This window comes from Martes martes (assembly GCF_963455335.1).
Source record: "Martes martes genome assembly, chromosome: 3".
In the NCBI taxonomy this organism is placed as follows: domain Eukaryota; kingdom Metazoa; phylum Chordata; class Mammalia; order Carnivora; family Mustelidae; genus Martes; species Martes martes.
The window spans coordinates 55,925,426-55,948,455 of NC_137890.1; the positions used below are offsets into that span (position 1 = coordinate 55,925,426).

A 23,030-nucleotide genomic window follows, 5' to 3' on the forward strand; every position below is an offset into this window, starting at 1 on the left:
TTCTACACTCGCATATGGGTTCATAATTGTGAATTAAAGCATATCTCATATTCTCAACCCAGTGAGCTCATAAAGAGCCCTCCAGAGAGTAAATGCCTTTGTTCTCAAGGTCAGCTACAGCTTGCTGTCTCTGGGCCAGGAGAGGGGCTTAGAGCCTCCAGTGTTGATGGGGTGCAAATTGAATCAAGGAATTGGTAATTACAACTTGGACCCCATCTCCTGCTCCTGGGAAGGTGTGGCTCCTGAGGCGGGAGCTCGAGGACTGGCTCTCATGCGGTAATGGGGTCCCTGGGGAAATTTCAGCTTTAGGATGACAGCAGCCCCTTCAAGCTGGCCTGTCCAGAGAGCCCTGAAAATCCACCAGGCTGGTGCAGGGCGGATGTATTCTGTCTGATTTTGTGTGTCCATGACACCTTTGGAGGCGGAGAAGAGACATTCTTCAGGATCCCTCTACACGTGAACTTTGCATTTGTCCGCAGTTTTGGTTCAGTAATAAAAACTCTGTTGGGATAGAGAACGCCACTTGGCTGGATCTGCATGCAGCCCCCCTACCCCAGCTTTGGTATGTCTCTGACAGACACCTGACACGTCTGTGATAGACCCTGTGCGGGGAGAACACTTCTGGCGATTCCTTCTGTTAGTTCTCGTGCGCACTCTGGGGTCCTCCGAGCTGGCCAGGCGCCGGGGCCCTTTCAGCTAGATTCCAAGAACACCCTGCGTCCCCAGACTGCCTGCCCTGGAAACAGCGGAGAAGAGTTTGGAAAAGACATCCGGGAAAACCTGACAAGAATCCATGGGAATTCCAGTGAGCTCTGAGGAGGAAGGAGGGGAGGAGAGGGGGAGAAACTGGGAGAACGGGTCTGGATAGGCTGAGGGGCAGCACCTCCCATGTGAGATTTTTTCGAGTAGTGCCTGTCCTCGATTGGGAGCAAGAGTCTGGCTCTGGATCTAGTAGCTCAGCAGACCCCCATCATTTGTGATTGCCTGTTTTAATAGGCTTTATTGAATAATACATAGTTAATTGGAGGGAACCCAGACTAGGTGTTTTTCAACGGAAGAAGGTGGCCCGGCAGTCCTGGATACTGAAGAGCACCGTTGAGAAGTGTTCGATTCAACATCATAATTAACCTTATTAACATCAGTGGGCACTGTCTACGTGTCAAGACAAGCACAGTAAATATGCAGTAATTGTCATAACTGGGGCTGAACAAAAAGGAAAAGCTTTCTGCCTAATTAATTTTTCCTTGGTGATTTCTCTCAACCTCTCCTGTTGTTCTAGTGAGATCGTTATCTTCCCATGAAGTGACTCTACAGGCAGGGAAAGTGACAGGCCCTTGAGTGGTGTCCCCCAGCCCCTTGGCACTCTGGGCCCCTCGTCTGTGTCATGGGAACAGTCAGGCTCGTCTTCAGGGTGGCGCGCCAGAGCACTACCGTAGGTGAACGCCAGGCGTCCCCCATTCCCTCATGTATGGTGCATCATCTCTGCATCTGATCAAGAACAAATCTTAAATTTTTCTCCATCCAATCAGTGCCTCTCTACTAACGGTTCTTCCTGGCAGAACCGTAGTTCCCGAATTTGGGAGAGGTGTTTGAGCGGTGTGTGTCAGCCCTGTGGGACCCATAAGGAAAGGGCGGGGAGAGGGAGTATTGGACTGGCCTCGGGGCCAGCTCTGAAGAACGAGCAAGCCAGCGCCATTGACAAATAAGCACACAGAGGCGACTGTCCCGTTTCACCTTCTCCACCTTTCCTGTAGTAAATTCCTTTTTAGCCTCCACAGGTGGGCAGAGGGCTTGGCTGGTCTGGTGCTTGTTACGGGCACAGATCTATTAAGCTGTTCTCAAATCTTACTACTCAAAGTGTGGTTCATGGTTCAGCAACAGTAGCAGCTGCTGCTGGGAGCTTGTGGGAAATACAGACCTACTGAGTTAGAATCTGCATTTCAACAAGATCCCCAGGTGGTCATTCTTTTTTTTTTTTTTTTTTTTTTTTAAGATTTTATTTATTTGTTTGAGAGAGAGAGCACAAGCAGAGCGAGCTGCAGGCAGGGGGAGAAGCAGAGAGCCCATTGCGGGATTCGATCCCAGGACCTTTGGCTCATGACCTGAGCCAAAGGCAGATGCTTAACCCACTGAGCTACCCAGGTGTCCCCCTAGGTGATCATTCTATACATTAAAGTTTGAGCAGCATGGCTCTAAACTCTCCCTGGGAATGGGATAAGATGAAGAAAATTCTCTTGATCAGTTCCCATCTGGAGGTGGTGGGCACTGGGTGGGATGCATTATCTAGAATCTGAGAGCTCATTTGTTAAGCCACCTGTGTGTGTGAGACTTGATTCTCCCCTCGGCTCCCACCATGCTGAAAGACAAGAGATTATAGTCCCTAAGTTGTCTTCTAATAAGATGGGCCTGGTTTATTGTGGTGCTATATTGGTTTATGAAATGATAGGTGTAAGATGGGATTTTGCCACCATAAGGATTCTCTCTTTTCTTTTCATAGGATTCAGTTAGGCCCTCCTTAATAAAGAATTAAAAGTCTCTAAAGTGCTAGTTGTAGGGGTGCCAATTTATTCCCTTCCAAGGTGCCATTGGATAAGTCTGTTTGGAGGGGCCCTTGCATCCCAGTCAAGCCCTGTTGCCTAGACCTTAGGTAGCCCAGACTCTCTTCAAATGTGGGGCTCCCTAGACCAGAGATCTTGAATATAGAGATGGATTTCTGCCCCAGGTCATTCCGTCTTGCTCCAGAGACCCTCTCTCTTTCTTATTCTATCCCTCTTCTTCAGGAAAGGACAGCGAAGCTAATCCAAGTTCAGAGGCTATGTGTCCAGCATGTCCCTAATTCCTCTCTAGGACTCCGTGCAAGCTGGACCAGCAAGAGACCCACCCACCTGGGGCACTATCCCCAGCCCAGGACACTCTGCAGGGAACAGGGATCTTTGGATATATTATGTTGGGTGCTTACCATTTTCTTCCCTGTGAGACACGTCAGGGATAACATGCACTGAAAAATAATAAGAGCAATTATTAATAGGATATGGTATGGTGAAATTATGGGGGCTTTTAAGAGTTTATTTATTTATTTGTCAGAGAGAAAGAGCAGAAGTGGCTGGGGCGGAGGGCGGGGCGAGGGGCAGAGGGAGAGGGAGACACAGGTTCCCTGCTGAGCAGGGAGCTCGATGTGGGACTCAATCCCAGGACCCTGGGGTTCATGACCGGAGCAGAAGGCAGACGCTCAACTGACTGAGCCACCCAGGCGCCCCTTATCTCAACCTTTTGGTGCCCAAGGGAACCAATTTAAAAAGGATGTCCTAAATAGTGGGGAGACAAGGTGGAGATCATGTGCTTTGGGATAAGTAGCTTCCATAATCTTCAGCAGTCTGAGGCTTGTTGCTTAACACTCAACAAATATTGATTTCCCTCCCTTTGTTCATATTTCATCTTGCGCATTAGAATTTAAGTTCTGAGTACAACATAGGACTCTGTATGTTCTGCTCTGCTCACTACAAGCATGGCTACCCTCTGTCAGAGGGTGTGATGGTTTTGTCCATCTTATGTCCTGCCCTGTATGCAGTAGGTGTACAATAAAAGTAAGTATACCTTGGAATAAACTGAGTATGGGTAACCTATTATCTTTCCTTCTATGATTCCAGTGGTGAATACTTCCTCCTTCTTCAAAATTCAATTTTAATTCACATTTGAAAGCCCTTTGACCCTTTGGCTCAGTTTCTTCCCTGAGCCCTAAGCCCTGCGTGAAGCCCTGGAAATAATACCTTAACCACAGGCCTTAGTTAAGATGGCTTTAATCTAAAATGGTCAAAAGGAGGTCTCTCTCTGGCTGGGAGCAGGCTGATTCTGTTTTGCTTACCTTCTCGTGGTTAGATCGGCAAATTTCACAAGTCATTTAAAATCATCATCAAATTATAAAATGTAAATACCTTCTGAACTGGACTTTAAAGAGGGGAACGTGGTTATTGGCATTTCTTGTCCAGTTTTCGTTTTTGGTTTTACAGGTGCTGTTAGAAGACAAAAGAAGGCGACCACTTAGCGATTTTAACCTCCCCCTTTCCAGGGGGTTCATAGCAGACATTTTGGACCTGAGCGTCTTCCTTGGTGCCCAAGGCTGATCAACAGAGGCGAGGAGCGCCTCGGAGGTCACCGAGGCCAAGTACTGGGTGGGTCCTCTGGCTCTCCTCTTTAGTTTTGTTAACTTACTGGAATTTTGTAGTCCCTGTTCCTTTCTGCACCTCCCCCCACCTCCCCTGTTCCTAAATGCATGTGTGCACACACCTTAGGGACACCAGTCTTTAGAGCAGAGAGTGGCAGACCAGTGGTGAAAAAGCAGAGGCAAATCATGCCATCCTTTCCTGGGGGTGGCAGGATTTGAGCCTGGCCTGAGGTGCCCGGATGAGAATTTTCCAGCACATGAGCTGTGTCATGGCTTGCTGGTTCCTCAGCTGGGGCTGAGCCCCATGCAGACAAGGAGCTCTCTGGCTTTTAAGAAGACTTATCCCAGGGACGCCTGGGTGGCTCAGTTGGTTAAGTGGCTGCCTTTGGCTCAGGTCATGATCCCAGCGTCCTGGGATCGAGTCCCACATCGGGCTCCTGACTCGCCAGGGAGTCTGCTTCTCCCTCTGCCTTTGCCTGCCACTCCGTCTGCTTGGGCTCACTCTTGCTCCTCTCTCTCTCTCTGACAAATAAATAAAATCTTTAAAAAAAAATTACTTAAAAAAAAAAAAAAAAGAAGACGACTCATCCCACTGTGGCAGTAGGAACCATTTCATTTTCTTAACATAGTTCCCTGAAGGTGGTGGTCCTAGTCTAACCGTTCAGGGCACAACGCGGAAAGTCAGGTCTCATTTTCATGTGGCAGATCGTCAGCTAGGTGAAGGCCGTCCTGCCCCGGAGCCATGGGTCTTCCAGGCTTATCATAGCCCCCCCCCCCCTCCAACTTCAACAGTGCCTGACATAGTCTTCAGGTCCGCCTCCTGCCACTCTCTCCCCTGAGCCCGCTCCCAACTCTCTGGAGCGCAGCAGCCCCCACACGGACAGGTGTCCTGGGGCAGGCCCTCCAGTGTAGGCTAAAGCATGGATAGAACCTGTGAATTGTATCTGCTTATGTTAACTTTTCTGGCACTCAGCTCAGTGATGCCACTGAGCTGTTGAACTTGTAAATGGGTAAAGTATCTACAACAAACAAGGCTTCCCCACCCTGTTCTTTTCTATCCTATTATTTTTGTGAGCCCAAGAACAGGATCTAATAGAGGTTGGCCTTGTCTTGTATATAGCTAGTTCCTGTTCAGTGTTTCCGCCTGTCAAGATCTTTTGGGATCTGATGACATTATTCCCATCAACCAACAGCTTCAGGTCATCTGCAAATATAAATACTCCTCCTACATCTGTGTCCAGGTCTTTGATAAAATGTGCTGGACAGAGCCCTGGGTCTCCCCACTGGAAACGGGGTTGACTCTGATCTTTCAGCAGCGTCTCTGGGTGGTTATTCAACAGTTATCCTTCTAGCATCTTCCACAAGCATCCACCTAATATTTCCCTATCTTGTCCACAGCAACATCAGGAAGGCTTTGAAAATGAAACCCATTGTGGAATTTGGGTCTACTGGGTTATCACTATTCCCTTATCTACGAACTTTGTCCAAAAAAGTGACCTAAAGCCAGCATGACTTGATTTATTCTTATTGATCTTACACTGGTTTCTTGTGGTCCTTCTGCTCTCAGTATCTGCCCCGAATTGGCCCCAGACTAATTTCCCAATTCCCCAGAAACCATAAACGTGGTTAAGCTGCTCTCGCTCTCTGGATACTCTGGTGGGTATTTTAACTAAGGCAGGAAACAGCAGTTAACCATTCCCTTCTATCTTCTCACCAGTCTTTGGTTTTGGCTATTTCTTGCCTAATTCAGTTGCAGCCATTTTAGTCTGGAGATTATTTTCCTTCACAGTAAAGTCAAAATTAAATAGCAACCAAAGAACCTGACTTTCTCTGAATCATTCCTCTGCACTTTAAGATTTTATTTATTTATTTAGAGAACGTGCACGAGCAGGGGGAGGGGCAGAAGGAGAGGGAGGCAGAGAATCCCGAGCTGACTCCTGGCTGAGCACGGACCCTGCCTTGGGACCCCATCTCACAGCCCTGAGATCACGACCTGAGCCAAAATCAAGAGTCAGATGCTTAACAGACTGAGCCACCCAGGCGCCCCTCTCCTGGCACTTTTCTTAAGGTTTGAACCACTGTCCTACCTTTATCACAGGTAACTTTATCATTTTTTTCTTAACCTCTGTGTGTGATCTTTTAAAATCCAAGTCCGTGGCAGGAAACTGCACGAACGTCAGTTTGCACTGTTGGGAGTCCTCCAACACTCTCCGCCATCTGGCCAGGTGACTGGAAGCAAACTGTGCCCCCGACAGCACTTCCTCCCTCTGTCTATCCTCACCAGATTTCTAGACATGTAGTGTCTCTTCGTGGGTGTATTTCTATACGCAGCCCTCTTCCCAACCAGACTTGGGAGTAGGATACGCCCTCTCATCCCCATGCCTGATCTCGAATCCGATGAGGGTTCAACAACAATTTCGGAAGTATTTAATAAATATTTATAGGCGCTTCTATGTGCCCGGCACTGAGTCTTGAGGATTTTTACAGCCATGGGTAGAATGCTCTGTGTTAGAACTTCTGTAGTTCTTTATGACCCTGCTCTGTGCCTGGATAGGTAGACCCCTGAGGCCATAAATAGTCTTTCTGGTTTTCCTTCGGAACACTTCTTATGTAGGTCACGAGGCATTTCTGGTGCCTTTAGCATTTCTTCCGTATCAGAGCTGCCACTCTGTGTAGTAATAGATTTCAAGGATTTATCTGGGTGTTTTTCCTCCAGGTTCAATTCAAGGTCTTATTGGTTGAGGAGGACCCTGCCATGTAAAATGCTGTTTCCGGTCCCCTGGGGTTGAACAATCCCATAATTAACAAATGCTTTAAAAATAAGGCACCTAGGACCCATGAAATTCATCCTACACTCGAGGTCCTCTGGTTCTCCGATGTTCCTGTGCCTAGGAGTCCTCTGGGGATGGTATTAAGCATGTAGGCAGGAGCCCTGGTAAGGCTGGAAACCTGCATCCTTACAGGCAATGAGGGTGCACGGCAATATCTATGCCTGCTCTCATCTCTGCTATTCTCACGGGCCCTTAACCCCCCACAGCCAGCGTCTTGGATTGCTTTTGCCTTGATTGTCTGTGTTTCTCCACCAAGTGGATGGGTTGCTTCTGCCCTGGGCTGAAAGCAGATTCCTTTTCGCATCTGTCCTGCTGGGAAATCTTCAGGGTTTGGTACTCCAGCTGCAGAAGGACTGGCTTTCCTCCATCCCCACCCCCCTTCATATCGCTTTCCCCACGTCACCTTCCTCTCTCGCCTCTGGATGTGGTTTTGAGACCTTCTACTTTCCCGGAGCTCCACCCTTCCTGGGTTTTTCTCTTACAGCTCTTTAACACTCAGAAGTATCTTTGTCATCTGTTTGCCCCATTCTGTTACCCAGACACAATCATGTATATGTCAGAGGCAAGGTTTGCCCGACTATTACCAATGCCCTCCAAAGGACAGACTGCAAACCAAAGGCAGAAAGGGAAAGAAAAACCTCCATGAATTTTAGAGAATTGCTTGTTTTTCCTTGTGTTTCAATCTCTTCTCTACCCACCATCCCCTCACATAACTGCAGGACCCTGGGGTGTGACGGTAGCCCAGAGGCTCTGACAGAGCACACCCTCGGTCCAGGCCACCCCTGTCGCGATATTTGATCAGTAGGCATTTTCTTCAGGTGGCTAGACTTTTACTAAGCACTAACATGTGTTGGCTCCAAGGAACTCAGGCCTAGAAAGACACTTAGCTGCAAAACACGCCCCTCCAGACCAAATATGCAGAGTGCTTAAAACCCCAGTGAGCTGCAGACATGACCTGCTTTGGAAATTAAGCTTAGGGACCAAAAGGATCGTGAACAAACAGGTCAAATAAAACTGACCGCTGGAGGCTGCCTCTCTGGAGGTGGGCCCACAGTGGGATAAATGGGCTCCGGGGCCCCCCATTCCCTCACTCCAGCCTTCTTCTCTCTATCCCTTCCCCTCCCACATCCTTTCAAGCTTAGCACCAGCACTTTACAGGCTATTACCCGCTAAATGACTTTTAGAATCCTGCTTATGAATATTTAGATAAATGCTCGGATTTTTCCCAGCTGTCATGCTTATTGACTTTGAAATGGTTCCAGTTCTCAGGGCCCCACCGGAATGCACATGCTGACAAAAGTCCCACACGAACTGATTTCGCCTGTTAAGTCCTTCTCCTGGGCTGCCCATGCAGCTGAGCTCCGGGCTTGTGCGGGCCTGCCCTCTGCCTTTGCACCCTCCCTCATTGGGTTTCTGGCACCTAATTCCATGGAACCACATTCCAGCTACAAAATAGAGCAGGCACGGGTGTGGGCAGGGAAGTGAATTGGGGGGGGGGGATCTAATTTACTGCTGCCATGACTACAGCTGTGAAATGAATCCGTGTACCCGTGATGGATCAATCTTACGAAGGCAGGATTTAAATTATTAATAATGGTAAGCAATGCTGCTCCGTCTTGCATCCCAGGATCTGAGGGTGAGGGGACTTTGGGCTTAATTGGGTAGAGGATTAAGATTCTCAATGCAATCTTGCCACACTCTCTCTTGAGTGCCTCCCAGTTGTGGCTCCAAAAGTTCAAGCTACAGATGGTTTTGGCCCGTTCAGAATTGGGGCCAGCTTTGACTGCCTGCTGAGACACAGTCCCGCTTGCCATCATTCACGTGACCATCTGGATATAGCCCATCACCCCAAGGAACCCGTCTGTAATCTGGGAAGGTAATGGCCTGTGTCCCTGAGGGAAATGGGGCCCATGTTCCCATAGAGCAGGAACGAGAAGACTAATGAAAAGAGAAGGAAAGACTGGAAAAGGTATTTGTTTCAGCCCTTTGCTGATGTTTCCCTGAGGGGGGCTCTGGGGTGGAGGAAGGGGGAAGCAGGGCTAGGAGAGGAGCTTAACTTCTTTTTTTTTTTTTTTTTTTAAAGATTATTTATTTTTTTATTTGACAGAGAGAGAAATCACAAGTAGGCAGAGAGGCAAGCAGATAGGAAGGGAGAAGCAGGCTCCCTGCTGAGCAGAGAGCCCGATGTGGGGCTCGATCCCAGGACCCTGGGATCATGACCCGAGCCGAAGGCAGAGGCTTAACCCACTGAGCCACCCAGGTGCCCCAGGAGCTTAACTTCTTACCTAAAATACCACTTCGAATGGCACAGGAAGTCGTTGTATAGCATTAGCATGAGAGGCAATAGACACGCTGTGATATTTCACACCCATGGATGCATTCCCCCCGCTCCAGCCCCGTCGTGTGATGGCCCGCAGGGTGTAGTTCCCCATCCCCCACTTACTCGCATAGATCCATTCTGTCTGCGTGCTCTGGTCTTGCCAGGCCAGAAGTTCTCTGTCTTGCTGCATGTACGAGGTAGAAGGCCTTATGTCATCGTACGGAATCTCATGGGGAAGTTCAGAGATGGAAGGTGGGACAGAGAAGAGCATGGTCTCCTCGTAAGGGCTGGTTGCTGAGCTCCTGTCAGAGGTGAGCACATGGGTAGCTCAGCTTCCAGGCAGGGACCAGGTTAGGCACTGGGGTGATGGGCTGTGGGGACGGTGGGGTGGCTACTCTCCAGCTCCTGAAGACTCTGCCTGCCCCCGATGGTGGATATAACAGGTGAGAAGGGACCAGCAAGTCAGTGATGGTGAATAGGCCCCTGTGCCACTTCGGGCAGGAGAACCCCACATTGCCAACTGCCACTTCGTTTACTGAAAAAGGCTCTCTGGATGCCTTCAAAGGCCCAGGCTTCCATAACTGACAGTCTAATGTTCTGGAACATTCTCCATCCTTTGTGGTACACGACCCTGCCCATCCCAGTGGGCCTTCCTACCTTACCGCTGTCTCAGGTAGAGTGGGAAAAATACCAGAGTAGATGCTACAGCAGCTTAAAATCAAGCACGAGGTCTTTCCCCTCTAGTCTGCCCACTACAAATACCACCATTATTGAGAAAGGTTTCCACAGGGCCCCATGACAGAGCATTGGCTCTGAGGCAGACACCCTGCCATCTGGTAGCTTAAGATCCAAAGGGACGACCCCAACACACAGACCCGAACTGTGTTCTTCTTCAGGAATTTCTGGCTTTTAGCTGGGGGCAAAAACCTGTCATTCAAAGGGATGAGAGCAGTCTTTGGGGTGTTTCAGCCCTGAAGTCCTCTCATGTAAACTGGCTGAAATGGCAGAGACAAGGGTAAGGGAAAATGCCCACCATATAAATGGGCCCTGACTATGTTTGGTAGAAAAAACACAGACTTTGGTGTCAAGTGACACCAGCTGAAATCATGGCTCCTGCACTGTAGAGGAGTAACTTTGGGTAACTGTTGAACGTTTCTGCACCTTTTTGATAATCCTATCTCCCTTACAGGTCCCTGCCAGGGAGGACAAAGTGAGAGCGGGCAAGTGCATTCTTAGCTGCTGCTGTTCTTACTGGTGAGGGGAGCAGTGCAGTGGTCCTTCAGAGATGGGCCTGTTCCCTGCATGGGTCAGTGTCCCCGCATGCCCAGAGGGACAGGGAGCGGGTGAGGGGTTGCAGTCTGAAGCTGAAGGCAAAGAGATTGAGGAAGAGAAGAAGTGGCTGCTCGCTCTCCCTGGGAGGCTCAGCATCTATGGGACTTACAGGTATTTCTTGTGCCACTTCCAAGGGACACATGGGAAGGCCTGGGTCTGTGCCAATGTGTGGCAAGGGCATGGCAGCTGTGTTCTCAGGATGTACCATGGAAAAGGGGTAATGGGGCCAAGTGGGTAAGATGGCAGATCCTAGATCAGGGAATCATAGGGATCAAGAACTAGTAGACACAGGTATGCTCTTTGGACAACTTCAACTCTTGCCCTCTTCCAGGCCTCAAGGTCAGATCAGGAGACTCTCCTGAGCTCTGTCCTTTTAAGGGGATAATGCAAGTTCTACCTCATTTACCAGGTACTCTCTGGGCCCCAAAGAGGTCATGCAAGTCTCCATGAAAGGACTTTGAGAAGTTAGAGCTGCCAAACACACTGAGAGATCACATTTAAGGTAATGGTGGGCCTATCTGGTCATTGCCATCTTCATGCACATTTACTCAGCATCCTCCCTGCCATACCTGCCCTGGGCTGGGACATGGCGGGGTTTTCTGGGGGCACCTATGAAAACAGGACTGGGGTTCTGGTCTACCTGGGCCAGGTGCCAACTCCCTGCCCCATCTGCAATGGAAGGGTGTGGGATCCTGGGGAGATTGGATGGTTCCAGGCCTGCTTCTTCAGCTGTTTCGTAGAGGGGAAGGGGTCTGGTGTGTGCCGGGGGACCTTCGTGCATGTGTGTGAGAGTGGGAGAGGGAGCCTTCCTGTTTATAAGGGACCCATGAAACGTTTGGCCTGAACCTGTTCCCTTTTCCCGCTCCCTGCCTAACAAACAAATAGGAGTGTACACTTCTTGCCTAAAGTGGTTTGTAGGTTCAGTCTCTCAGCAACCTGGTGTAAGGAAAATCCAGGGCCTCTCTGATCCCCATGAACTCCTCCGTGACAGGAAAGCCACTCAGCTGGAATGTGGATAAAGGATTGGATGGGGGCCTATGTTTGGAATGAAGCCGACCCGGAATCACGACTCCTATTCTCTGCCTGCTAAGTTTCCATGTGGTGGCTTGCGGGGAGCAGGAGTGGGACTAACAGTGACCCATAGCACATCCTGAACCCCTGCTCTCAGGGAGCCCCATGAGCTAATACTCATCGAGTCCCCACCACAGCCTCATGAGGCTGAAACTCTTCCTGTCCCCGTTTCACCAATGAAGAACCCGGGGCACAGAGAGTGTGTGTGGCTTCCCAAGGGCATGCCGCTGGCTGAGATTCAAACCTGAGGCGTCTGGCTCCCGAGCCCCTGTTCTCAGTCACGGACATTCCTGCGCTCACGGCCGTGTTGCTTCCTGTGCTATGGGTGTCCGTGACTGAGGTGAAGGGGCCTCCAGGGAGCCATTGCCTCTTATGTGTTGGCTCAGTGGGGGCAATGCCATCTGATCCATGTTGCTGAGCCCCCAGGAGTGTGAAGCATGGAGCTCAGGGGCCAGTGGAGAGCAGCAATGGGGGGTGGCCTCACCGGGCGGAGGGGTGGCCCTCAAGTAGTAGCCTGTCATTTGCCTATGCAGCAGAGCAGGGATCTCATCCCAGCTTCTCACCATAACCAAACTGGCCTTGTGCTTTCTTCGTATCCAGGGCCAACCTCACCAGTGGATACAAATGCTCCACAGTCACTCTCGGGGGAGGGACTGTAGGGGATGAGACACAAGGATGAGGTCTGTGAGTTGGAAGTCTGGGGTACCCCTCACCTTGGTTTCTACAGAGCTGAGCGCATAGGAGGCACTGACTCATTTATTCCATAGGTTTGTTAGTGACTGTCTTGCATGCGCCAAACCCTGTATGAGTGCTCACTGAAGGGTGACTGAGACCTTGGGAACATGCCTGAGTAAGGAAGATGGCAAATCTTGTTTGGGCATTCATCCCTCTGTTCACCGCGAGCATGGCCACAAGCCCCTTGCTCTCTTTCCCTGGTTGAGACCTTCTCTGCAGACTCAGATAGTTCTTATTCTTTCGTCTCTGTAGTTCTGGGTGCCCCAGAGTTGGGTCTTGGGACCTGTCCCTCACCCTGTGAGTAGCTGAGTGGCGGAGAGGACAATGGCAGGAGGTCCTTTCTGTGTGACTCCTGGAGATACTCCAACCTGAATCCCTCCTTCCTCAGAGAGCCTGAACCCTATACCTCCACACCACCCATCCCCCTATTCCCGTCCTGGGACTGCAAAGGCTCCTGCAGCATCATCCTCAAGCATGGATTTCCACCTGATTTGTCCAAAAAGGAAACCATTACCTTGAGATAAGATGAGGCAGGGTTTGATACGAAGAAGTAATCTTGAATTCTATTGGAAAAAGAACAGAAAGACAATATTGGGGAAAAAAAGAAGATCTCTTTTTTTTTTCCTATTTAAAAATGTGTTGTTAAGTATGTGATACTGGAGTTGGGGTAGAGAGGCCCCAGTTTATAGAATTCCTCTATTTTTATTATTCTCTCTTAATGGTTTCCCTTAGAAATTACAAGGTTAAGTCTTATAAAGTCAATGAGAACTCAAGAAGGTAATTTTCATAAAATCATGGATTTTGGAAATTCAAGTTTGCTTTGTTAATCTTTGGGTTATCACAGAAGCCTTGCTGTGTCATGAGATGAAGGATATCTGTACAGAAGAGGTAACAGGGGTTCAGAGGATCTAAATATTTTAAAATGAGTTTTAATTTCAAAAACTCTGTTTGTGTCATTTAATCATCTATTTGCCTTGAATGATACATCAAGAATTTAATGTACACTTGGGAGAGAATAAGACATCAATTCTAATAACAGAGCCCAGCCCAGTGGAAGTAGCCAAGAAATGAGAACCAGAAATTGAAATTTGGAACTTAAACGTTCAACACTTATACTTATCCACAGTTTACCCATGACACAGAATATTATTGAGGAATATTACTTGGCTTTTAAAATGATATCTACAAAGGTTAACCAATATGGGCAAATATTGAAGTTACAATTCTGTTATAAAGGTAAAATACAGAAGATGGTGGAGGAGTAGGAGACCTAAATTTCTTCTGGTCCCAGGAGTTCAGCTAGATAGTTAACCAAACCATTCTGAACACCTACGAACTCAATAGGAGATCAAAGAAAAGAATAGCAGCCATTCTATGAACAAAAGTGACCACTCTCTGGAAGGTAGGATGCACGGAGATGTGAATCTGAGGTGATATACCAGAAGATAGACTACAGGGGGTAGAGACTCCATGAGCCAGCTCCTGGCAATGGCTAGAGCAGTGGAGCACAAAATCAGAACTTTTAGAAGTCTTCTCCATGGAGGGACATTGCTCCAGGGCTAAGTGGAGGGTGGAACCCTTGCTGGGACAGTGTGGTCTCAGGACCCTCGGAGTCACACACACACACAAAAAAAACCAAAAAAAACCTCTGCCTGAGTACAGCAGAGCTGCCACGTTTTGGAGCGGGGAAGCTGGCTGCAGAGACGGAGCTGAGGAGTGGGCTCTCAGCTCAGGGTTACCATAAACTGTGATCTGAGGCACAGTCAGCCACTGCTCTTTGATCCGGGACCCCACAACTGGCAACTCTGGGGAGACACCCTTCCTCTTTCACCAGAAGGAGTGGTGCAGGAGCATGCGGCAGGAATCTACTGGGTTTGGAGACTCCAAACCAGGCCATGCGTCAGAGATAGAAATGCTTGGTCACAGGCTGGGTGAGCTGGGAGTGTGGCTGGAGACGAGGGAGACAGGAGTGATTGACTGCTTTTCTCTGAGGGCATGTTGAGGTGTGGGGCCCTGAGCTCTTGGCTCATATGGGCCAGAGATTGGGAGGCCACCATCTTCATTCCTGTCCTCCAAAGCTCTATGGAAAGCATTCAGGGAACAAAAGCTTCTGAGAGCAAACTGAGTAGATTACTTAGCCTGGCCCTTGGCAAGGGTGGTGCAATTCCGCCTCAGGCAAAGGCGTTTGAGAATCACAGGAAGAGGCCCCTCCCTGCAGAAGATCAGCAAGGACATCCAGCCAAGACCAAGTTCACTGATCAATGAGAACTGCGGAATTCCAGAGCTAGAGGAATACAGTACATAGAATTCTTGCTTTTTCCCCATGATTCTTTAGTTTTTCAAAGTTAAATTTTTGAATTGTCTTTATGTTTTTCTATTTTTTTGAGGTTTTCCTCTTTCCTATTTTAACCAATATCGTATCTTATCAATACCTTTTAAAATCTTTTTAATTTTCATTTTTATAGTCATATTCTATCCCTTCATTGTATTTAACCTTATGTTTTGTATATCTGTAAGTTTTTCTTTCTTTAAAATTTTGGGATACAGTTTCTTCTAACAGACCAAAATATACCTAAGTCTAGCATATGGCTCTGTTCTAGTCTCCTGCCTGGTCACATTCTGTTTTTGTAGTTGTTGTTGTTTGTTTATTTGCCATTTCTTCTAACAGATCAAAATACACCCAAAATCTAGTGTGTGGCTCTGTCCTATTCATCAGCTTGATCATACTCTTTTTTTCCCCCTTTCTTTTCCCTCGGTTTCAAGTCTCTTCTGATTGGTTTAGTGTATTTTTTCTGGGGTTGTTGTTACCCTTTTAACATTTTGTTCTCTCATTCCTCTATTCTTCTCTGACAAAATGACAAAATGGAAAAACTCACCTCAAAAAAAGAACAAGAAGCAGTACCGACTGCCAGGAACCTAGTCAATATGGACATTAGTAAGATGTCAGAACTAGAGTTCAGAATGACGATTATAAAGATAAGAGCTGGGCTTGAAAAAAGCATAGAAGACACTAGAGAATCCCTTTCTGGAGAAGTAAAATCTAACCAAGTCGACATCAGAAAGGCTATTAATAAGGTGCAATAAAAAATGGGAGGCTCTAAATGCTAGGATAAATGAGGCAGAAGAGAGAATTAGTGATATAGAAGACCAAATGATGGAGAATAAAGAAGCTGAGCAAAAGATAAACAACTACTGGATCATGAGGGGAGAATTTGAGAGATAAGTGATACTATAAGATGATACAATGTTAGAATAATTGAGATCCCAGAAGAAGAAGAAAGAGAGGGGGGCAGAACGTATAATGGGGCAAATTATAGTAGAGAACTTCCTTAATTTGGGGAAGGAAACAGGCATCAAAATCCAGGAGGCACAGAGAAACCCCCTCAAAATCAATAAAAATAGGTCCACACCCTGTCATCTAATAGTAAAACTTACAAGTCTCAAAGACAAAGAGAAAATCCTGAAAGCAGCTCAGGACAAGAGGTCTGTAACACAATGGTAGAAGTGTTAGATTGACAGCAGACTTGTCCACAGAGACCTGGCCAGCCAGAAAGGACTGGCATGATATATTCAACACTAACTGTGAAAAATATGCAGCCAAGAATACTATATCCAGCTAGGCTGTCATTGAAAATAGAAGGAGAGATAAAAAGTTTCCAGGACAAACAAAAACTAAAAGAATTTCCAAACACCAAACCAGCCCTACAGGAAATATTGAAAGGGGTCCTCTAAGCAAAGAGAGAGACTAAAAGTAACATAGACCAGAAAGGAACAGAGACAATATACACTAATAGTCACCTTATAGGCAATATAATGGCACTAAATTCATATCTTTTAATAGTTACCCTGAATGTAAATGAGCTAATACTCCAATCAAAAGACACAGGGTAACAGATTCGATAAAAAACAAGAACCATTGATATGTTGTCTGCAAGAGACTCATTTTAGACCCAAAGACACCTCCAGATTTAAAGTAAGGGGGTGGAAGACCATTTACCATGCTAATGGACATCAAAAGAAAGCTGGGCTGGCAATCTTTATATCAGATAAATTAGATTTTAAGCCGGTCTACAATAAGAGATGAGGAAGGACACTATATCATACTTAAAGGATCTGTCCAACAAGAAGATATAACAATTTTAAATGTTTATGCCCCTAACATGGGAGCAGCCAATTATATAAACCAATAAATAACAAAATCAAAGAAACACATAGACAATAATACAATAATAGTAGGGGACTTTAACACCCACCTCATTGAAATGGACAGATCATCTAAGCAAAAGATCAGCAAGGAAATAGGGCTTTAAATGACACACAGGACCAGATGGACATCACAGATATATTCAGAACATTCCATCCCAAAACAACAGAATACACATTCTTCTCTAGTGCATGTGGAACATTCTGCAGAATAGATCATATCCTGGGTCACAGATCAGGTCTCAACCAGTACCAAAAGACTGGGATCATTTCCTACATATTTTCAGACCACAGTACTTTGAAACTAGGACTCAACCACAAGAGGAAAGTTGGAAAGAGCTCAAATACATGGAGGCTAAAGAACATCCTACTAAAGAATGAATGGTCAACCAGGAAATTAAAGAAGAATTTAAAAAATTCATGGAAACAAATGAAAATGAAAACACAACTGTTCAAAATCTTTGGTATGCAGCAAAGGCAGTCCTGAGAGGAAAGTATATAGCAATACAAGCCTTTCTCAAATAACAAGAAGGGTCTCAAATATACAACCTAACCTTATATCTAAAGGAGCTGGAGAAAGAACAGCAAAGAAAGCCTAAACCCAGCAGGAGAAGAGAAATGATAAAATTCGAAGCAGAAATCAATGAAATAGAAACCAAAAGAACAGTAGAACAGATCAATGAAACTAGGCGATGGTTCTTTGAAAGAATTAACAAGATTGATAAACCCCTGGCCAGACTTATCAAAAAGAACAGAGAAAGGACCCTAATTAATAAAATCATGAGTGAAAGAGGAGAGATCACAACCAACACCAAAGAAATACAATTTAAGAACATACTATGAGCAACTATACACCAGCAATTTGGCAGTCTGGAAGAAATGGATGCATTCCTAGAGACCTATAAACTACCAAAACTGAACCAGGAAGAAATAGAAAACCTGAACAGACCCATAACCAGTAAGGAGATTGAAGCAGTCATCAAAAAAATCTCCCAACAAACAAGAGCCCAGGGCCAGACAGCTTCCCAGGGGAATTCTACCAAACATTTAAAGAAGAATTAATACCTATTCTCCTGAAACTGTTCCAAAAAAATAGAAGTGGAAGGAAAACTTCCAAACTCATTTTATGAGGCCAGCATTACCTTGATCCCCAAACCAGAGACTCCAGCAAAAAGGAGAATTACAGACCAATAACCCTGATGAACATGGATGCAAAAATTCTCACAAAAAAAAAAAAAAATTCTCACCAAAATACTAGCCAATAGGATCCAATAGCACATTGAAAGGATTATTCACCACAACCAAGTGGGATTTATTCTTGGGCTGCAAGGTTGGTTCAACACCCAAAAATCAATTGATATGATATAATACATTAATAAAAGAAAGAACAAGAACCATATGATACTCTCAATAATGCTGAAAAAACATTTGAGAAAGTACAGCATCCCTTTTTGATCAAAACTCTTCACAGTGTAGGGATAGAGAGTACATACCTCAAAATCATCAAAGGCATCTATGAAAAACCCACAGCGAATATCATTCTCAATGGGGAAAATTGAGAGCCTTTCTCCTAAGGTCAGGAACTCTCCTTAGGCAGGGCTGCCCACTATCACCACTGCTATTCAACATAGTACTAGAAGTCCTAGCTTCAGCAATCAGACAACAAAAAGAAATAAAAGGCATCTGAATCGGCAAAGAAGTAGTCAAACTTTCTCTTTGTAGATGATATGATATGATACTTTATGTGGAAAAGCCAAAAGACTCCACTCCAAAACTGCTAGAACTCATACAGGAATTCAATAAAGTGTCAGGATATAAAATAAATATTTTATATTTATATTTACTTATATTAAATAAATTTATATTGAATAATTAAATAATATTAAATATTAAATATTATATTAAATAAGTATTTATAAAATAAATTAAAAAACCAACAACAAGACAGAAGAAAGAGAAATTAAGGAGTCAATCCCATTTACAATCCACCCAAAACTATAAAATACCTCAGAATAAATCTAACCAAAGAGGCAAAGAATCTGTACTCAGAAAACTATAAAATACTCATGAACGAAATTGAAGAAGACACAAAGAAATGGAAAAATGTTCCATGCCTATGGATTGAAAGAACAAATAATGTGAAAATGTATATGTTACCTAGAGCAATCTACACATTTAATGCAATCCCTATCCAAATACCATCAACTTTTTCCAAAGAAATGGAAAAAATAATCCTAAAATTTATATGGAACCAGAAAAGACCCCAAATAGCCAGAAGAATGTTGAAAAAGAAAACCAAAGTTGGCAGCATCATAACTCTAGACTTCAGGCTCTATTACAAAGCCGTAATCCTCAAGACAGTATGCTACTGGCACAAAAACAGACACATAGATTAATGGAATAGAAGAGAGAACCCAGAAATGGACCCTCAACTCTATGGTCAACTAATCTTCAACAAAGCAGGAAAGAATCTCCAATGATAAAAACAGTCTCTTCAACAAATGGTGTTGGGAAAACTGGACAGCCACATGCAGAAGAATGAAACTGGATCATTTCCTTATACTATACACAAAAATAGACTCAAAATGGATAAAAGACCTCAGTGTAAGACAGGAATTCATCAAAATCCTTGAGGAGAACACAGGCAGCAACCTCTTCAACCTCAACTTCTTCCTAGAAACATCGCCAGAGGCAAGGGAAACAAGGGCAAAAATGAACTATTGGGACTTCATCAAGATCAAAAGTTTTGCACAACAAAGGAAACAGTCAACAAAACCAGAAGACAATAGACAGAATGGAAGAAGATATTTCCAAATGACATATCAGATAAAGGGCTAGTATCCAAAAATCTATAAAGAACTTCTCAAACTCAACACCCAAAGAACAAATAATCCAATCAAGAATTGGGCAGAAGACATGAACAGACATTTCCCTGATAGTTAAGAAAACCATGCGGGGCGGGGGGGTGGGGGTGGGGGGTTGGTTAAGTGACTTGCCCAAGATCGTGCCCTAAGAAGTGGGAGAGAATTGACCCTCAAACTCAGGTAGGTAAGCTCCTGAGAGGGGAAGGAAAGAGTGTTCTTTGTGATATAATCACATCTACCTCCAAACAGACAAATACATGGCATTCCCGCTCCTCAGTCCCCATCTGATCCTGTGGCAGGCATCACTAGTTGCTCATGGCTCTCTTTCTTGCTGAGCCGAAATTGGCCCTCACAATCTTCCTTGACATAGTGCTCCCCCACTAGTCTCTATCAATTAATCCATCAACCCAAGCAATGAAAGCCCATTTTGTCATTTCTAGGGCCCATTTCCAATTAGTTTCTAAAAGATGTTTCTAAAAATAAGTGCAGGTGCATGCATGCATGTGTGCATGTGTGCCTGACTTTATGAAATGAATGAAATTGAACTTGACTCCGTTGGCATGTCCTGAGCATTTGCTAGGGGTCAGGAAGGCACTCCTGTGTGCAGGGCTCAACAAATTTCTATCTTAAAGGTATTGGCAAAATGTTCCACATTAAGAAATCTTGATGTAAATTCTTTTAAAAAGTTCTGAATCCTGTTGTAGACCCCTTCTTAATTTAATGCTTAATTTAATGTTTTGTGAAGTGTGGCTTGGTACCCTGAGTTTTCACACACCCAGACATTCTTCTGTGTGCCTTTAAGGGCATTTTAGCATTCCTCTACAGTTTTCTCAGTGCCTTTCCAAATTTTGCTAGCAGGGCATTTATTTTCAAAGCTTTTGCTTTATACACAGTTCCATTCACTTGACAGCATTGTATTTGTCCCACTGTCGTGGGTAATATATTTACAAAGGCCCAGTGCATTCAGGGGACATGTTAAGAATGCTTGATTCATACTGTGCAAAAGAAATGGCCCGAATGCTATTTTTCAGAATTAGAATTACACTTGGTATTTCAACAGCAGGGATACTAGGATTCTGAGAGGGAGCTTTATGGCAGAGGCACATACCAAAGAGAGTTTCCCAGCAGTAGAGGCATTACCTCTCCAGTGCCCCAGCGAAACTTCCACAAGGGTAGGAAGAACCTGGACTGATGCATCTGGTTTGAGGAAGAGGGGCGTAAATGCCTGTGTCGAGTGCGAAGAACAGCCAGCTCTCAGGATGTAAGCGGTATGTAATCAGACTGGGATTTAAAAATTCAAGCTGCCTGAGGGGCTTGTAGGTGGTAACGGAATCAGATCCAGAAAAATAATGTTGTCCCATTACTAGGTCAATGTCGTGATGATGCAGATAACCGGCATTTTTAACTTTCTGAACCAAGTTGGATATGGGCCTGCAGTCGTGACAGCAAGGGAAGACACCGCACGGACCTCAGAGAACATGAGAATCGGCCACCTCTAACGACGGCACAAGGAGGCCATAGTCAAATAATAAAACCCAACTTCAGGAAAAGGTGGCAATCGCAGGAATGGTATTGGAAAAATGTCAGCCCTAGGGTGAGAGAAATCACTCCAAATACTCACAGCCAGGGTAAGACGAGGCCTGCCAGGGGCCCGGTGGGCACTGGGAGAAGCACACTAGTGTCTCTTGACCTAGCAACAGATTGCGGGATGGATTCTGGGAAATAATTAGAGGTCACTGATGAAATTGAGCCCTAAGGATGTTTAGCAAAGTGCTGTTTGAAAAAGTAACAAAAACCACATCAGAAACAATGAATGATTAATAATAATCAGGAATTGATTAACAATATTAGGGCTTGCAAATACAATACAGAGTGATGTAGCTATTAAAATGATTTGTAGAAAATTTAATAACATGAAATGTATTCCTGTAAGTATGAATTCTTACATGTGTTCATGTAAGAATGTAATATATGTATTATATGTCAACTGCTTTTTAAGATATATTTATTTATAATTTTATGTATATATATTATATGTAAAGCATAATATACCTTAAAAAGCAGGTGACTTTAAAGCCTGGGGAGGGTATATATATATATATCTCCCCACATCTATAAAGTGTGAAAGTGAATCCCCCTCTGGGTGGTAGTGATGGTTACTGTCTTCATTTTTCTTACATACAGTTTCTCAAACATCCACGATAAACATGTATTACTTGTGCAGTAAGGAAAAGACACAAATTATAGGGTCTGTTTGGTTTGTTTTGTGCATGAGTAGGGGCTTTCTGTTCAGTGGGCCTCTCTGCTCTGTGGGTGCGCTGCTTGGGGGCACGGCCATTGAGGCTGGGCGGAGAGCTAGGTCAGTCCTGAGTGGGCCTACACACCGCAGGGGGTTTGGCAGACTGAGCTGCGGCTTTATCCCAAGTTAGATCTTTGTTCCTGGGCATTGTGGTGAACTAGAGTTGCTATCTTTTAGGGCCCTCACCTCCCCAAGTCCCCTCCCTGACACTTCCTTCATACACATCGTCTTTTCCTTTCAGATACTCTCCCTCATCTAGACACTCACCATCTTCCAGATACTCTTCCAACGGATACTCTGTTTCTTCCAGATGCTTTTTCTTCCGCATATGCTTTCTCTCCCTCAGAAACCCCGGAGTCTCATACAGATAGGGGTTCTCTTTCAGAAACCTTTCCTCCTCTAGGTACGTCTCTTCCTCGGAATAGATTTCCTCTCCCAGATACTCACTGTCTTCGGGAGATAGATACTCTCTCTCTGAATTCTCATCCTCCTCGTTACCTCCTTCCTCGGAACATAAGGTCTGGGTGGAGTACTGGGAGGTTGTGGGAAGGGAAAGAGGGGATGTTCCTCCCGAGGACTGATTACTTCCAGCAGACATTGGGGCAGCATTAAGCAGAGGAGACCCTTCAGCAAACAGCAGCAGGCAGTCGCTTTACCGTCCTGGTAACCAAGAAAGGAATAGCATCCCATTAGTCAGTAATTCCCACCGCACATCGCTTTAAGTCCATTTTTGTTCACTCATTTCAGCCAGTAGTCGTTGGATGGCCCTTTGAGTGTGCAGATCAGCAGATGGCGGCCCATGAGAAGGCACATACAAGGAGGAACAGGGTTTTACCCTCAAGGAGCTGGTAGGAGAGATCACACCCTAAGGCAACACCTTTGCAATTACTGCACAATATGAAACGAAGGAGTGATTCTGTGTCTGGTGGTAATGTCATCAGGGAAGACTTTAAGTGATCCTTCAAGAACGATTTATTGCCACAGTAAGCAAGACAGAGGATGTCTTGCAGGAGCTTGAAATCTGGTGTGCAAACAGGTTTCTAGCCACAAAGTACCAGGCGCAGTGCGAGAGGTACCAGTGGGTGGTACAGGCACGGGGACCGGGCCCTCAGCCAGTGGTCAGCGAAGGGCTGCGTCGCTGGAGGTCTGCCAGGTGCATGCTCGAGGCCCTGTGGGCAGCCCCCCCCCCCCACCTCGCCAGAAGCCCCACCCA

At 45.6% G+C, this 23,030-nt stretch overlaps 1 protein-coding gene across 1 annotated transcript in view; it reads right to left on the reverse strand.

Annotated features, from left to right (window-relative positions):
- The window catches only part of ERICH6B (glutamate rich 6B), a gene marked incomplete at both ends in the record, with an annotated part of 46,718 nt that extends 24,303 nt beyond the window's left edge, over positions 1-22,415 (reverse strand). Inside the window, 4 exons of the mRNA XM_080799384.1 lie at positions 2,960-2,998; positions 9,437-9,615; positions 20,659-20,743; positions 22,085-22,415. Coding sequence (XP_080655510.1) covers positions 2,960-2,998; positions 9,437-9,615; positions 20,659-20,743; positions 22,085-22,415 — 634 coding nt within the window. The remainder of the gene's footprint in view (positions 1-2,959; positions 2,999-9,436; positions 9,616-20,658; positions 20,744-22,084) is intronic.
- Between the last annotated feature and the right edge of the window lie 615 nt (positions 22,416-23,030).